Source organism: Triplophysa rosa, linkage group LG2 (assembly GCF_024868665.1).
Source record: "Triplophysa rosa linkage group LG2, Trosa_1v2, whole genome shotgun sequence".
Taxonomy (NCBI): domain Eukaryota; kingdom Metazoa; phylum Chordata; class Actinopteri; order Cypriniformes; family Nemacheilidae; genus Triplophysa; species Triplophysa rosa.
Window position 1 is genome coordinate 27,447,617 of NC_079891.1, and position 18,694 is coordinate 27,466,310.

Consider the following 18,694-nt stretch of genomic DNA (forward strand, 5'->3'; position numbering starts at 1 on the left):
GCCTCAAAGCTATAAAATACAGATTAAAAGATACAAACTTCAGTTCTGATTACGTGGGGTCTTTAAAAGTGACGTTTTGGGACGAAGTGCCATCTTGGAAAAAGGAATGAAAGCTGATAATTGCTCTCTGTTTAATGCCCTTGAGGCATTTTCAAACTGTGGTTTGGGGCCCACTTTCGGGTTTATCTTGTGATGGATTGTACCTGTCATGGCTCCTGGAATGAAATAGTTTGGGAACCCCTGCTACACCAGGTAAGCTTGCATGCAACTTTTTGGAATACTTCCAGTATGTTTGTGACAAATATGTGTCTTTTAGCTTTGAATTCACTTTCACGCCTCAAATTCCTAATCTGCACTGATGTTTTAGAAGGAACTGCTTCATTCTTGTTTGTTCGATTCTTCCTTCAGTGTGAAAATAGAGGGATTGCTGGAAAGCGTTCTGCTTCAGTCTCATTGGATGACTGCCCACCAGCTGATGCCACTGGCCACATTTAACATCGCATCACTTCCTGTTCATTCATTATGGTGAGATTACTGTGACAGAAGTGCACTGCGTAGACTCATAATTAATATATTTTTTAAATGCTTACAACAAAGACTTTTAATTAGTGAACAATGAACATATAGTACCTGAACAGCTATATTTTTAAGGTTGTCTGAAAATTATTCTCGCTCTCAAGTACATACATTTCACACTTTTCATAGAACATACAGTATATGTACATTATTGTAATGAGGTATGATCAGAGAGAGAGAGCGCTCGCCTGCTGTTGTATCCAAATTATTCACAGCTTTCAGTTATGTGGAGGGGTGAACTTTTCACTTGCCTGTATATAGGGCAGAAAATTCCCCAGGGCTTCTGATACATGTATGTGTTGTGTGTGCTTGCATATGCATGAATTACTTAGTTCCTTTAATAAATCACGTAAGATGGCAACTATGTGGGCATGTATGAGTTTTGTCAGTAAGATGTTGTCATCTACAGTATAACCAGTACAATTCTGTAGTGACACCTGTAAGCATCAGCAGATGCACATGCCAGCAAAATGCAGAGATGCATGCGTGCATGATCCTGGTGAACCCTACAGTGTGGGGATCAAATGTCCCCACAAAGGTAGTAGTACCAGTAATTTTTGTCCTTGTGGGGGTATTTTTGTTGGATCAATTATAGTATAAAAACCATTATGGACAATCCCTGTAAAACATGTAAACCCAATGTGTGTGTGTGTGTGCGTGTGCGTGTGTGTGTGTGTGTGAGAGAGAGAGAGAGAGAGAGGGGGGTGTGTGTGTGTGTGTGTGTGTGACTCTCAATAAGAGAGTCAGTTTGATCAATTTGGCACAGCATACACAGACATGGCTTGTGGGTCAGTTTAAACATGCACACACACACATAAGAAATAAGGAGATGAGGAAATCTGGGTCGCTGTTAGTCAGCCGTATCCAGCTCAGAGCTGTGAGTGTTCGGTATTTGGGTGATACGCAGACTGGAAATGTAAAAAAAGGCATATCACAATTACATGTCCTGCAGAGAGCTGTGATAAAATAATAACTTAATGCATGAACCATGAAACCATGAAATGGTTTGTTTGATCATTTCATTATAGGAGTCAATCTCGTCCTGGAGCTGAAAGGCAACAGATTTCTGATGAGCTTTTTAAACGGCACACGCGCAGCTTCAGAACACCAGGAATCAAACAAAAAGATTCACTTCGTATAAACAAGATGATATAGACAATGATATAGATGAAACAAATGTAACCTCCTGACATCCATATACAGTATGAGCCTCCTAATGCATTCTGGAAAAAAACACAAATGTGGATTGTTCACATAAACGCGCAGTGCAGTGTTTGGCTAATACAAGTTCACAGCCTGCAAAGATCGCCTCTCCTCGCCATGAAATTGTAATATTCTGTTATTACTTATTCAAGTGTCGCAATTCATACGAGTCGTAATGTAAGAGCCCCGAGCCTGTCACCTTAAATGGGTTAGTCTTTTTCATTGCGTGTAACTAGCGCACAGCGTGTTGTGATGCCGTGGCTCTAGAGTCTAGACCCGTGGGCTGCAGCACATAAACTTTTCATTTTTCTGTTGATCTCGCGCTGCATTAACATTCAAAACGTTTGCGCTTCACTCATGTGAGCTCGGGAACGGACACGGGACCATTGAAACCTGTGGCTGAACATAAATACTCCTGTCTTCTGTGTGGAGTGCACCAACTGTGGGGACGAGAAGTGAAAGGTTGCCACGCGCGGGCAGCTCGCGTGCCGATTTTCCTGAGCTATATGCGGACAAAACGCCGCGGCTGCGCACGCCTCGCGCACACTGGTCCGCAGTGGCGGGTTGCGCGCGTGCGTTTGCGTGCACGCGGGTGCTGTTGTAATTTCACGTCACATCAAGTTTGATCAGGGGTCCGATTGGTCGATCCGCCTGCGCTGTCCTGAATTAAGAAGCTCCCGCGCTGTCAGCGCGTACTCGGTGTTTATCCCGCAGTCCGAATGAACCTGCCGGGTGTCGCGTGAGAGAGCCACTGCACATCTGGCGAATTTTATCGTCGCCCTCGCACCCGGTCTGGATGTTGCGCGTGAGCTGAAGATTTTTTAGAGGTCGGAGAAAAATGTGGCGGCGAGCGCACGCGTGGGTCCTGCTCTTGCCGTGGCTCATACTGCAAATCCACGCGGGCTTTCCGAATCAGATCAATATCGGTGAGTGATTTGGTTACTTATTGAATAATATAGAACATTCTTGTTCTGGACACGCGCTCGGGACCCTCGTCTCTCTCAGAATCTACCTGCTGCATCACCCACGATTACAAATGAGAAGTTTCGAACATGAGTGCAAAAGAGAGTCGAATATTTGGCTTAAAGTAAAACGCGTAATGCTTACGCTTTCTTTAATAAGTCTAAACTCGTGTGCATATCCTTTACTCAACTGATTTCGCTTTCAGGTGGTCTCTTCATGCGCTCAACGATCCAGGAGCACAGTGCGTTCCGCTTTGCAGTTCAGCTCTATAACACAAACCAGAACATCACCGAGAAACCCTTTCATCTGAACTATAACGTGGACAATCTGGAGTCATCCAACAGCTTCTCCGTCACGCACGCGTGTGAGTCACTTTCTCATTATTGAAGTCGGCGAAACGCAGCGCACCTGCTCTTCTTTAACTGCGTTATAACGCAAGTCCATAATTTTTTATTGCAAAAATTATTATATTATGTCAAAATGATAAAAGTCCTCATATTGTTTAGGAACACCGTCTTGCTCAAAGTGAAAAAAGCCCTTTATTATTATTTCATTTTTGTTCTTTTTGTTGTCTTTCTATTTTCTTCTTTCTATCTCTCAGATTGAGCTTTGAGACATGTTTGTTTAGGCTGTTTGGCTGGTGAAAATGTATTTGGGAAAATCATGAAAGAAATTGTAAACGTTAAGGAGAAAGAGAGTTAGATATAAGTGAAGATATGAGCACTAATGTGAGAAGTTGGCAATGAATGCGAATAAATATAAAAAAATGGAAAAACTCTCTTCTGTGGCAGACGCCTCAAAAAGAGAGAGAAATGGGAAAAGACTGAGAGATGATGATGAGAGCAGGCTGACATTTGCACACATGCCCAAACCAGTGCAATGGTTTGTGCCCTACACACATGCTTTAACTCTCTCTCTCTCTCTCTCTCTCTCTCTCTCTCTCTCTCTCTCTCTCTGAGTGTGTGCATGCGTTAGATGGAGAGAACTTTACCATCATTATAAAAGGCCTGTTTACAGCTGCTGTCATTACCACTCTGTGTCTCTGACTGCCCTGGCTGCTCATCTGAGCGTGTGTGTGAGACAGCAATGATGAGCTTTTGGTTTCCCGGCTTATCGTGGTGTTATTGCTGCAGTCATTGATCTTTTTTCACTGCATTATCACAACTCCTGACACACACACCTACACATTACTTCAGGCATTTGGTCCCTTTGACGAAAACAGCCTGACTTTTAAAAATATAAATAAAACGCGGTACAGATTGAAGACATGTACAGCCTCTCAGAGTCTGGAGGTGATTTTGAAAGTTTAATGAATAAACTCTGCGGAGATGCTCTAAAAGCTTAAAGGACATGTCCAGGAATAACATGACAGGAAGGACAAAGTGCTTGAACAGTGATGTGCAATCGCTTCATAAATATAGACACTTTTATTTTCTTCTCCGGGGAGGTCTTTGAATCAGTGCACACACACTCTGGTATTACTATGGTGTGAGTCAGCCATACCTCACTTCAGTCCATGTCAACACTGAGTGTGTGTGTGTGTGTGTGTGTGTGTGTGTGTGTGTGTGTGTGTGTGTGTGTGTGTGTGTGTGTGTGTGTGTGTGTGTGTGTGTGTGTGTCTGTGTCCCTTAAAAAAACTGACAGCTTGCGTATGCAGTGACCCTGCTGTTTTAATTGAGTCAATCTGGGTACTGGAGAGAAACTGTAGGGGTCAGAGGATGTTTAAACAGGTTATATTTTACTCGCTCACCCTCTCTCTTTTTGAAAAGGACAGAAAGGCAATAAGCAGATGCAATCTCAGTTAGTAGAACAAATGAGAGAGAGAGAGAGAGAGAGAGAGAGAACGAGTTAGTCTTATAATTATTACCTTGTCTCTGTGAGATGAATGAGACTCAATGTGAGGAAGGAGGAGAGAATCATACAATAGGACAAACAAATAACTTTTAATTGAAAAAACAGTTTTTCTCTCTCTCTCTATATATATATGAGCTGCATTGATCGTTTCTTCTGTCTCATGATGAGGGTGGTTTTCCACTGGGGCAAGATCAATATTGAAAGAGAACAGGACAGGACTGCCCCCCACGCACATTAAAATATATATCCTCACAAAAATAGTAATGCATTTGTAAGCAGATTTCAGCATTCTGTCCCTTCATGTCAGACTGCTTGACCATGAATATTAGAAAGCAGCCCTACTTGGTGTGGCTAAGGTGTATAATGCTTTAACATCCTTATCAGTACTGAAATTCTTACAGTCATTAAAAAGTCACGAAATGTTAAGTGGTTTAAAGTGTCCCATGTCATTAATGGTGTTACAGAGCTGTAGCAAGGTGTAGCAATATTAAGGCCCAATCCCAATTCTATTTTCTACCCCTCGCCCCTTGCCCCTTGTAACAAAGTGGCAAGGGAAAGGGTTACAAATTTTCCGCTAAGAAATGGGACACCACTACTATACTGTTATACGTCATCATACGTCGTTGCTAGCTCCTAACGTTATGTCAGTGGACATGCGCCGATGCACCGGGTATATGACATAAAAATATATTTTCTAATAACGTGCAATCAGTGCTGTTCGCTAGCAAACTTTAGCGATTTTTTTTGCAAACGTTAAAAAAACATCACCGTAAATACAAACACAAGATTGAATGTAACACATAAAATGAAAAATTGTCATAAAAATCCTTATTAATGGCAAAAATTACTTACATTTATGGGTCTGCTTGCTCGATTGAGCAGCCATGTTGGAAATTTCTCTTAGCCCTTCGTTTGAAGTGAGGTCCCGAAAAATCTTTTTTTGAAGGGCTATCTGGGCCTACCCCTTACCCCTACACCTCCAACCAAAAGATAATTGAGACACCCCTACCCCTTCACGTGAACGGGCCAAACGGAGGGATAGGGGAAAGTGTAGGGGTAAGGGGTAGAATTGGGATTGGGCCTAAGAGCATTGTAATGGCATATGCTGTTAAATGTCCAGTGTATGAAATGTAGCGGCATCTAGCGGTGAGGTTGAAAATTTGCAACCAACGGCCATCCACCCCCCATTTGGAAGCACTATGGTGGCTGACACAGCACTAAGATGTCATCACGTTTTTGTATCTTTGCCGAAGGAGATCATGTATTTACGAAACGTGCTCTGTAGAACAGTTTGTCCGTTTAGGGCTACTGCAGAAACAACATGGCAATTCCATGCATCTAAGGTAATAAAAACATAACGCTTCATTCATGTAAGGTCATTATACACCTCTGAAGACATAGTTATTTATATTATATTGCATTTCTGTCCTACATCCTCCAAAAATTGAGCTTTAATGGACCTTTAAAGGAACAGTTAGTTCAAAAATGGACATGATTCTGTCATATTTTTATTACAGGTTGTTCCAAGCACGCTTATGGTGGTTACGGCTCTGTACTGTTTGTGTGAGTGTGGTGTGTGTAGATTCATGCTTCTACATTGTTTGCTGAGGTGTTAGGTTTATTGTCTTTGTTGTACTGAAGCTCTCAGCTGTGTGTGAATGTGGTGCATTGCTTAAGTGTGCACTGTATGTTTTCAAGGATAGACTGTGTGCGTTTGAATCCAAGTGTGTGCGATGATTTTTAACCTCTGGGCTCTCTGAGTAATGTGACATTTGCTTGTATTTCCATCTTTTCTATTTCTCTCTCTCTCTAGCTCTTTTGGCACCGTGCTTCTTTTTTCTATAATCTCTAATCTCTGGCCACACACACACTCATTCTTCTTTCTAGAGGGGAACGCTTGATGAACAATCATTTACTTACAGAAACTGAAGATAACATGTTAGAATTTAAGATTCAGTTTGTAACACAGCAAAATACGTGAATTCTTAAAGTGGCACAAAAATTAATTTAATTTAACTTAAAGTGGCACAAAAATATTAATTTATAATCTACTCACCTTCACATTCTATAAAAAACATAGATGATTCTGGACTACTCATACACAACAATACAAAAGGAGATGTTGGGTGGGAGCTGTTAAGTTCCAAAAAATTACGCAAAACAACGATTCTCTCTTTTCATCATTCTCTGAATTTTGTGATATTGTTGTCTGCATATCGCTGCTGTCCTTCTGAAACCTCGTGATTTTTATTTTTTGCCAGAAAATCATTATTATTAGTCACCATTTATATTTGTGACTTGGTTTTGCTATTAACTAACCAATAAAAAGTATAAAAAAATGCAGGGCATGCACCCATTTTTTTTTACGTAGTGTCTATTTACATACCTTGTTGGCAGAGACTATTTACACTAGCTCCGCCCACCAATATGTGATTGGAATAGAGAAAGTGTAAGATTGACGCCAATTCAAATAGCGACTCGAGTGGCAAAAAGTGTAAAGTCTGTATAGTGTGGCATGGGAGACCAGGGTTCTAATCCCACTGAAAAACTTCTTTAATCTTTTTTATTACTTTACAGATCATAAAGGCATTTGTTTTCAATAAAATTGATTTAAGACTTAAAATTCATTTTTATTCATAAGCTTTAGGTTTAGGGTAAGGTTAGGGGTAGGTATAGGGCAAGGTTAGGGGTAGGTATAGGGTGTCACGATATGTGTAGGGAGAACCCAAATGCAGGCAGCCAGAGGTGAAGGGGTTAACACAAAAATACTTTAACAAAACAAGAAACAAAATACCCTCGGTGGGGAAAACAGAACTAAGGATCTTAACAAAACAAAGGACTACGCAAAACGTAAAACAATAACAGCAAAAAAAAAAACTAACTCAAAAACACGGCAGGGTAATTAAGGCAAAACCACAAAACTCACGATTCACGGACAAGGCAAGGAACAGGAACACGGGTAACAACATGAGCACAAGAACAAGGTACAACAAACGAGCACAGGACAATGAACATGGGGGTATTATATAGGGTGACAACAAAGGAAGATAACGAGGGGCAGGTGAGGAACATAAGACAGGGCAGGGAAGCAATACAGGAAACGAGAGGGGCGGGGCCAATGACGAGACACCAGAAAACACATGGAATGTCAAAAGATAAACACCCCATGGCTTTCTCACACTAAACATAAGGGATCTGTCACAATCCTGCCACAAGACTATAAAATCCTGAACAAGAAGGCAGGACCATGACATAGGGCTTGTCATCATTTTAATATTTTTTAATAAATATAATGATTTACTGTCTGTTATTATAGCATAATGTTTAATGCACAACAATACTGAGGTGCAAATAATAACGTTATCTGCCACTATTTATAAGTAAAAAGCATCTAACTACTATAATCCAAAGAAAATAGGCCCTACAGCTACTTTTGGTTAGTGTAAAGAAATTATGCTATTTTCACTTACTACTATTTAAACAGTGTAAATAGCATCAGTTGCTATTTACACTTAGTGCAAATAGCCGCTGCCTTTTTGGGGGGGGCACAGGGTGCACAACATACAGAAACATGTACATACATTGAACGCAATATTATAGAGAATATCTCTTAAGCGTATTTAAAACATTGTAAAAATCATTGCGAGAATTAAATTACAACCCTATCTGATTGATATATGAATCTTCTTCCCATAAAAAATTATGTACATTTTTAAGGTAAATGCACCAGTCTGGTGTATTTTGAGAACAAATATCTTGTATACAATTTTGTGCTATAGTAGTAAAAGAGTCATTGTTTGCATGAACATAGAGCACAAAAGCAAAAGCAAATACAAATGAAGCAGAGTGGTTACTCTTTGTTAAAATTTCTTTAAAACAGATTTATTATCCATTACAAAATTCCTTCCATTGTGAAACAAAAATATAATGCAATATAATACATAATATAATAATTTATGTGCATCTATTTCTTATGAAGTGTCAATTCTGTATGTATTATTTAATATGATGTATATATTATTTTAACTAATATACCACTCTGTATTTCCAAATCTATATTAAATGATTTAATATATTATTGATAGTTAGCCTAATTTAAAGGAAAATCTATTTTCTTTAAGAGTATTGTCAGTCTTTGCACCCTGAAATTGAACTGTAACAGAAAAGTTCTTCACTTTAAACGATGCTACATGTATGCCAACTGGCAAGAGGCAGACTACACCATATCGCAAGAGCCATTTGAAAGCATATGGAGCATTCTGTTCTCACAGTAGTTTGTGACATACAGTCAGATCGGTCTGGGCAGTGCCGCTTTTAAGTCAAAAACCCAGTTCATGGGTCCAGTTCTCGCACCCGCGTTTGGGCTCTAAATAAAAGTGGGTGACATGCTTTGCCTAAACGACGGCGCATACGAGCATAGAACGAGTCTGAAAGTCTTGTTTCTGGGACGCGAATGTTTCTGTGAGCCGAGCTCCCGGCCGCGCGCAGACGCTGATTACATCAATAGCCAGCGCTGTTGCTTCTGTCACCGGATTGATAAATGTTAAGCTCCTGTACGTGATCAAAACGGCGAAAATCTCCAAAAGAGGACGAGGGTGCAGCTCATAACTGATAAAGTGTCTTCCTATAGAATCGTGCAACTGATTAATAGATGCCTAACTCGTCATTTGGAGGTTGCACGCAAAACTAACTGTTCAAAAACAGCAAATGTGGACATCATATTTTCTGTTTCAGAAGAACAGTGACTATATTTGCAATACGTAACAAGAAACATGAGATCCAATCCAAATGTTTGGCATTATGTGATTTATTTCTGACAGCATATTTCTAGGGTCCGATAAGATTGCCAGTAAATGATATCAAATTCAGCCTTTTTCTTACACAAAGCTATCATATGGCATTTGAGGGCATTGAATATAGAATGTCAGTCATATGAATGACTTTATTAGTGCTGCTGTGGTTTACTCTGACTCTCTACTTTCAGGCTAGTGATATGGTTGCCAGATTTAGAAACTTTTTGAGTGTACCTTTAAATAATTTAGATGATTGCTGCATTTAGGGGGGTTTAAGACGAATGAATAAAAAGCCATTTGATTTTGAGTTTGCATTGAACTACAGTACATACAGCATCGTCATGATGTCATACACATTTTAATGTGTAATATGCTGTTTACACTCACGATTACGCATTTACACAAACACACACTCTGTGTGGGAGTCATGAGTGTACCAATTTATTTTATTATGGCTCTCATGAAATGTTGGATCTGTGACAATGATGAGCAGAGGTCACCATAATCATCATCATCGTAACAAAACTTAAAAAGATCTGACAGCCTATACTGTTACAGTTAATTTTTACTGTCACACATACAAATCACATAAACACACACTAACATACATACTTTTACCAAAACAGATTTTTCTTTGATTTTATTGAAGTTCAAATCAGTAACATAAAATTGTCTGTAACAAACGCAGCACAATGATTGCTTTGTAATTGGTCCTGTGTGTTGTTTTATTTGTGCATAATGTTTGTTTGTCTTAACATTTATTGTCCCTTGTTCTCTCTCTCTCTTTGTCTGGCAGTCTGCTCTCAGTTCTCAAGGGGTGTGTATGCAATATTTGGATTCTACGACCGGAGGTCAATGAACACATTAACATCGTTCTGTGGCGCTCTGCACACCTCCTTCATCACTCCTTCTTTTCCCACGGACACAGATGTGCAGTTTGTTTTGCAGATGAGGCCCAGCCTCAGGGGGGCGCTGCTCAGCTTGCTAGGCCATTACAAATGGGAGAAGTTTGTCTATTTGTATGACACTGATAGAGGTGAGTTAACACAGAGCCACAGACACGTTCTTACACACATACATGTATATACAGTATACCTACATGTACAGTAATGCACACACCAACATATCCCAAGTGTTTGCATACTTGAGCAACAATTTATGTCATTAAATGAATTGACTTCATTGCATTACAAAATATTATGTAACATAATTAGTATATTATACATTTGTAAGTGCGGCTTAAATGTCCAAGTACTTATTGGAGCCATTTAAAACGTATTAACACAAAAACCTGCAAACATAAACATGCTAATTGCTACATTATAGCATATATTATACAAACAAACTTTTTCAATGTTATACAGAATATGAGCTTTCCTAGAATGCCGCTTAGCCAATCAAATTACAGAACCAAAAGTAACATGCATAATACAGTACATCATTTATTTTTAAGGCATAACACAGCGCATGTCTTGACAGATGTGTAAATAAGTAGAAAACCCTACTGGACCAGATTGTTTCATCTCACCTTTAACATGATAGGAAATTGCAGGTAATTGACCAGGTAACACTTTCTAAAGTAACATGGCTGTTCCCAGTTGTCCTTATTTCAGAAAAATTACTTGAAGTATTTAGAAAAATAGAGTGCAGACAGCATCAATCTCTTTCCACCCTTATGATCATCCATCACAGTCAGCAGGAAGTTGGGCAGGCGGTGCCGAACTTTAAATGGATTTAGATTCCCACAGGGCTCTTGCATCTGCTAAATATGATGAACAGTCGCGCTTAGTGCACATGCACCACACGTTGTGCATTGTTGTTCAGACGGGTAAATAGCACTTAAAAAAGTTACAACAGTTACATTTTTTATGTGTGTACACACACACAAAAGTTTAAGAGATCTTTAATGAAGGCCTTGTGTCATGTTTATTGAACTCATCTTTAATAAACCACAGCTTTGCAGTTCTGAGCTCTATGAGCAGATATGTTTCAGAGGCAGTCAGCGTAACTTTTGTCTCTTGAGCTCATTGTGTGCTCACTGAGATCCTTAAAGCTTGCTGTAAATGTGAGAGGGGTAATTTATCCTGCATGATTTTACGACTTGATAATATTGTGTCAGGTTTAAGGTTAATGGTATTTCCCATAATCCGTGTAAACATCAAGTGGAACGTGAATTTATATCGGACTAAAACCCAGATGCAGTGGGGAAGGGGGACTTTGCCTTTTAATTTCAGGTATGCACCTCACTTCACTGGTGTGTATTTGTGTCTGTTAAATTCTCACCTCTCTGCAAGTTGTCAGTCTTGATTAATTGGTCACAGCTAAACACCCAAGCGGCCCAGCACTCCAGGACGCATGCTAATTAAAATAGGGATTGAGTGTGCCTATGGATGTGTGTGTTGTCCTAAAATGAATCATTTCAGAGGCCAAAGACTGAACAAAACAGGGCTTAAGTTTCTGTCTTTTGTATGGCTTTGAGCTAGAGGTTAGAACTTGAAAACTTTGCTTAAACATACCACAAAATCAATCAATTATTGATGTTTGTCAAGTTTGATGTCATCCATATCATTACTGTCCTTTCCGAAACCTTGGATGCCCCAATTCAGTTTTTTAGGAAAGGGACACTTAAAATTATTTAAATGATTAAATACCGTATGGTCAAAGTTGACAAGCACTTTTTAATACTTTTTACTGGTTATATATTTGCTAAACACATTAATAATGAATAGCAATAATGATAGTAATAATAAATTATCAATAATGATATAATCAATAAATAAATGATTTATGGATAATAATAAAAATAATTTATCAAAATTTATTATGAAATAAAAATCATGAAATATGGAGATACAAGGTTTCAGAAAGACAGGAGAGATATGCTAGTGAAGGGGTTTTCAATCTTTGATGATCATCCTCCTGTGAGGGACCCATGTCTTGAAATTATTTTTTTAATAAAATCTAATTTATACATAAAAAATAATAGAAAAACGTATTTTCTTTCATGTCACATTATTTTATATTTCTACTTCTCAATAACTATTTTGATGTATGTTAATGTGCACTATTTATTGAATGTAAACGTATTTTATGTAAATGTAGTGTTTAATTCTATTGTTGTACTAATTCACTTTAATCAGTTGTAATCTGTTTAATATATACTACTATTTTGTTATACTATATTTTGTTCTTTAATCACATTTTTTATTTGACTCAGATTTATGATTTTTTTATATTCAAGTTTAACCTTATTATTCATTATTTATTTGTTATTTATAAATGTACATTTTTTTAACAATTAGTTGCGGACACCCTGTAAACCCCTGTTTGAAAACCCCTGTGCTAGTGTACTACTTGGTGAAAGCTGATCAATTTTTTCTTAGCATATTTATATCTTAAAGGGGTCATATGGCGCGAATACGTGTTTTTCTGTGTCTTTGGTGTGTTATAAGTTGCCCATGCATGTTTTAGACATGTAAAATTGCAAACATTAAAGTGTCGGAACAAAAAATGCATTCTATCTAACCGTGAATGCTCACCCAGACCTGCCTGAAACGCCTTCTGTAACCACACCCCCACAATCTACGTCAGTTCGTGGTATGATTTGACTAAGGTGGGCATACCTGTCAGTACAATTGCTTTGGAACCTGATGTTCCAAATATGGTAAGAGGCATTACATTTCCGTCACACGCTTGCAGTATTCGACCAATCACTATGCACTGGTTAACTGGCTAATCATAGCACACCTCGCTTTTCAGAGCAATGAGCTTTGTAAAGAATCCGCGCGTTTCAGAGAGGCGGGGCAAAGAGGAGATACAAACATGCACGGTATGTGGAAAATACAGCGATTTTTAACCTAAAATCGTGTAGACACATTGCATTATATCTAAAACAAACGAGCCGTGTCATATGACCCCTTTAAAATTTTCAGAAATTTGAGGATTTGCAGGAATTTGAACCATTAATATCAATGAAGGAGATAATGATGTTAATCAAGCATGCCACTAGCATCACCAGTGTTTGATTTCTTAGATGATTTTTAAACGATTTCTTGATTAAAAAAATGTTTGATTAAATTAACAATTTAAAGGTGTCGTTTTAATTTTAACCCAGGTACTATTCAACAATTGTTATGATTATGAATCCCTGGAACAGATTCAAAAGCAGTCGGAGAGAAGAAACCCCCCTTACTGTGAGGGTGGTGGGGGGGTCACTGCCGGTGGTCTGATATGTACTGCAGTGGATCTGATTTGTAGTGCATGAGACCTGATTTGTTTCATAAAATATATGATCTGTGCTGCAGCGTATCATGTATCATGTAAGTGAATCAGATCCATAGTGCGGTCTATCCAATACTTATATGGGATGGCCAAATACACGCATTAACATACAGAAAACATGTGCATTAAAGATGTATAACACAACAGAAATATGTGTTCTGTATTATAGCATTAGAGCAGAATTGCAGTAATTACATTCAACATCTCTCCTTCTGCCTTTCTTCTTTTCATCCCTTCAGATTTTCACTGCATCAGCAGTTGTTCTGTGCTCTCTAACCACACAGAGAGAGATGAAGCAGTACTTGCTCCATCATTCTGGCCCAGATCTGCCCTGTTACCGCTTCCACACAGGCCCTGTGTTACTGTGTTTTACACCATGTTTTACTCTCTTGTTCTCGTTCTCTCTCAGGGTTTTCCATCCTACAGGTCATAATGGAATCTGCAGTGATGAATAATTGGCAGGTAACCGCACGTTCGGTGGGGAACATAGTGGATCCGCTGGAATACAGGCGGATTATTGAAGAAATGGACCGCCGTGAGGAGAAACGCTTTCTTATTGACTGTGAGGTTGAACGCATTAACAGTATTCTTGAACAGGTAAACATACACAAACATCTCCCGTCTGTCTGTCTGTCTCTATCCTGTCTGTGTCTATTTTTTACGTTTAAATGAAAAGTGATTCATGATAAAAATATGACTATGAATTAATATGAAAAGGAATGAGTCAACCTGACAAGAATAGGTTACATCAGCAAGAGTAAATTTTAAGGGTCGGATCAAGTAGAAATAGGGCTCTGCTGTGGTAGTAGATCTAAACCCCTTCTGTTTGTGTATGTGATCAATAGCTTTCCAAAATTCGACTGTCATTGGCCAAAAAAGCAAGTAAAAATAATGTGTGAGAGTGTGCATGTGTTTGTGGAAGTAGGGCACAGCGTCCTGTAACAGGGGAACAGTGAGAAAACTAAAAATACTCCCTTTCCTCTCATCCAAAAATATAGCTCTCAAAGATACTGTTACATTCTTCTATTCTGTTTGTTCCCCTATCTCTATTTTCCTAGTCTTTCTACATACACACACAAACACTGAGTTAGGGAGAGAACGTGTGTGTATGTCACTGGTAGGTCACACAGATAATGAAATCCACAAGTAGATCAATCAACGTTCAGGGAAAGCTAATCAGAGCAGGACGCTTTCAGCAGACTGGCTGTCTGCTGCTATTTGAAAATCAATGATTGTGTGTGTGTGTGTGTGTGTGTGTGTGTGTGTGTGTGTGTGTGTGTGTGTGTGTGTGTGTGTGTGTGTGTGATGTTGGCTCGTACCGTTGTGTTGTGTACAAGAGTCAGCAAAGCTTGACTGGTATGAAACAAAAATTTAATATTGTCAATCTATTCAAGTGCCTAGGAAGAATAGGAACAATAAATAATAAAACACCCCTGTGGTTTTGTGTAAAGATTCAATGTAACAGCTCCCTGGTTCCAAACAGGTTCGAGCAAGAGAATGGAGAGTCACGTAGGGCTGCAGCTATCGATTATTTTAGTAATCGAGTATTCTACTGATTTTTCCATCGATCAATCGAGTATTCGGATAATAAATCTTTATTAAAGAGCAATACTAAATAGATAGTACATTTTCTAAAGAAACTGTGAGTGATGCTTTCGTGGCAAACCATGGAACTCTGCACTAGGGTGATGACACTTTAAGTACTAATGAATCTAACCAACCCCCATGACTCTAAGATGTTCTGATACAGAGATATAGGTCTTGCTAAACGGTTGCTAGGCTAATGTGTTTGGTTGCTATGGGCGTGGCTTGGCATCTGCCAACTGATGATGCTTCAAGCCACAAGTGAAACAAACCAACTCCCATGTCTCTACGATGTTCCTATGCATAGATATAGGTTTTGCTAAACGGTTGCTAGGCTAACCTGTTTGGTTGCTATGGGCGTGGCTTAGCATGTGCTAATCGATGATGCTCTAAGATATGAGTGAAACGAATCAACCCCCGAGTCTCTGCGATGTTCTGATTCAGAGATATAGGTGTTGCTAAATGGTTGCTAGGCTAACCTGTTTGGTTGCTATGGGCGTGGCTTAGCATATGCCAACTGATGATGCTTCAACCCACAAGTGAAACAAACCAACCCCCATCTCTCTATGATGTTCTGATGAAGAGATGTAGGTGTTGTTAAACGGTTGCTAAGTTATGATGTATTACACCCCATTGTGAGTGATGTTCTTACAGAGCCTGATAGCCTCTTCAAATCGTGTATTATTTTCATGTTTCTACGATATCCTCACTCGGAGCTACGACCCGTCAAAGTTGGGCGCAATGTTAAGTCAATGGGATTTTTCGGGTTTTTATTCACCCCCTATTGCACCCCCTCCACCCGATCGCTTCCAAAAGTCATCACACACCATTCCTCAATGGGCCGCTCGATTTGATTTAGTCATTCATGGGTCCAAAGCGAAAAAATAACGCGTGAATATATAGGTATCTAGGTTTTGAATGGGAGTCTATGGGCGCCATTATAAGTATACGGAAATTTTGGGAGGCTCTCACACCCCAGGGGTGTAACTTACACCCCATTGTGAGTGATGTTCTTATAGAGCCTGATAACAATGGGTTACTGTCATAACCCCGGTTCTCTGAAACATTGAGTGGAGAGGTCCACCTATGGGAAGGGCATCCGTACCTGACCTCTGTAGAAGCATCCAATTGCACCAAGTCTGGCTAGACAGACAGGAGCGCGAGCCCTATACCAGGTGAGGACCCGCCCACTCACCTAATGCATAAAAGCAACTGCACGCGCTACCTTTCCTCAGTGAGCATATTCGCTTCTCATGCAGCAAGCGGGGCAAACTTGGTGGATCTCTCCACTCGATGTTTCAGAGAACCGGGGTTACGACAGTAACCTATTGTTCTCTATCATCATCTCGTTTCGAGATCCACCTATGGGAGAACTGGACAGCTCCCCGGTTGCCCAATACACTCAACAAAGGTCCGCAAGCCAGAAGACGGTCACCCGTGTGGGCAGTGCCAAACACATCACAAAAAGGCAACCCAGATATATAGAGAGGGAGCTAGATAACAGCTTTACAGGTGACATGCGATAGCACACATAAGTGCTGCTGACAATGCACATAGGAAAAATGTGAGATACCAAGCGAAAGCCGGTATATGTAACAAGTGAGATGCTGGTGACGTAAGAGCGCTTAGCCTGACCCACCAAGCTATAACCGGGGTTAAAGAAGGTTATGATGAACCCACCCCTAATACAGAATGAGCTACCAGGGTCCTGGTAACATCCAGCCGGTAGTATCTGACAAAACGAATGAGGAGAAGTCCAACTAGCTGCGGCACAGATGTCCTGTAGCGAAACTCCCCTGAACAGAGCCCACGAAGCAGCCATGCCTCTGGTAGAGTGAGCTCTTAGGCCCCCTGGGGGCTGCACTCCCATGGATTCATAAGCCATAGATATTGCTTCCACAAGCCAATGAGAGAGGCGTTGTTTGGAAATGGGATTCCCTGTGTGAGGGGGAGCCCAGGAAATGAAGAGCTGATCGCTCTTTCTAAAGGTCTTAATCCTGTCCATATAAACCCGCAGGGCACGCACAGGACACAAAGCATGTAACCTCTCATCCTCTGCAGAGGAAAAAGGAGGTGGGTGAAAAGCGGACAACTCTATCACCTCACACGTCACTGCTGGGAAGCATTTAGGCATAAAGGCCGGGTTAGGCATAAGAAAAACTCTATTTCCATCGAAATAAAATGTTGTGCACGAGGGATGAACAGAGAGTGCATGCAAAACACTGACTCGTTTAGCAGAGGTCAGAGCCAGAAGCAATGCTGTTTTGAAAGACAGTCTCCCAAAGGTTCAAAGGGCCGCCGAGACAGAGCCTCCAGCACCATGGAGAGGTCCCACTCTGGCACAGTTTTAGCAGGCGTGGGAAGAAAGCGCCGTGCGCCCTTCATAAACCTGCGAAGGAGAGGGTGTTGCCCTACAGATGTGCCATCGAACCCGACATGGCACGCAGCGATAGCAGCTAAATAGACCTTAATAGTGGAAAAGGATCTAACTTTATCTACATATTAAGTCCTGCAAAAAGCACAAAATATCAGCAACGGAGCACTGATATGATATCAACCTGCACCCATCACACCACTCCTCAAACACGCGCCACTTACAGTCATACAGAGACCGCGTAGAAGTGGCTCTAGCATTCTGAATAGTGGCGATAACACGAGCAGGAAGCCCAAATGTGTTTAAGTTCGCCCTCTCATGGGCCAGGCCCAGAGAGCCACCCTGTCCGGGTGGGGGTGGTAAATTTCTCCGTTCGCCTGGGAACATACATGGCTGGGCATACAACAGAGGAGAAATCTCCGCCATCCATGGTGCTTTGGGCCACCTGGGTGCTATCAGGATAAGAGACAAGTTCTGATTTCTCACCCTGGCCATGGTAGGCAGAATCAGGCAGAGAGGAGGGAACGCATAGAGCAGCACTAGTGGCCACGGGTGGGCCAGCGCGTCCACGCCGAGGGGTGCGTCCTCGTCCCGTAGCGAGAAAAACATACGACAATGGGCGTTTTCGTGCGAGGCGAAGAGATCTGCGGCCGCCTGGCCGTATCTCTGCCACAGAAGGCCCACTACCTGAGGGTGGAGACGCCAATCTCCATAGAGTGGATTCCCCCTCGATAGAAGGTCCGCTCCCCTGTTCAGAACGCCCGGAACATGAGTGGCTCGTACGGACAGAAAATGTCGCCTGCTCCATACCAACAGCTTGTGAGCCAGAGCATGGAGCTTGGAGAAAGCCATGCCCCCTTGGCGATTTATATATGCTACTGCAGTGGTGTTGTCGCAGCGTATCAGCACATGATGTCCCTGGAGGCGGGGCAAATAATGCCTTAGAGCCTTCCACACAGAGAGGAGCTCCAAATAATTTATATGGGCTAAGTGAAGAGTGTTTGGCCACACACCATTCACTGTTCTGCCCTCTTGTGTGGATCCCCATCCTGTTAAGGACGCATCT

General features: G+C 40.8%; 1 protein-coding gene across 5 annotated transcripts in view; it reads left to right on the forward strand.

The window, feature by feature from the left end:
* Positions 1–2,060: 2,060 nt before the first annotated feature.
* gria3a (glutamate receptor, ionotropic, AMPA 3a) overlaps positions 2,061–18,694 on the forward strand; it is a 56,492-nt gene continuing 39,858 nt past the window's right edge. The window contains exons 1-4 of one of the 5 annotated variants that reach the window (XR_008964560.1): positions 2,061–2,705; positions 2,948–3,106; positions 10,186–10,425; positions 14,080–14,267. Coding sequence is in view for 4 of the 5 variants with exons in the window: in XM_057355201.1 (XP_057211184.1) it covers positions 2,618–2,705; positions 2,948–3,106; positions 10,186–10,425; positions 14,080–14,267 (675 nt within the window). In the remaining variant the exon portion in view is untranslated. The remainder of the gene's footprint in view (positions 2,706–2,947; positions 3,107–10,185; positions 10,426–14,079; positions 14,268–18,694) is intronic. The other 4 variants (XM_057355201.1, XM_057355195.1, XM_057355174.1 and 1 more) reach the window with 4 other exon arrangements.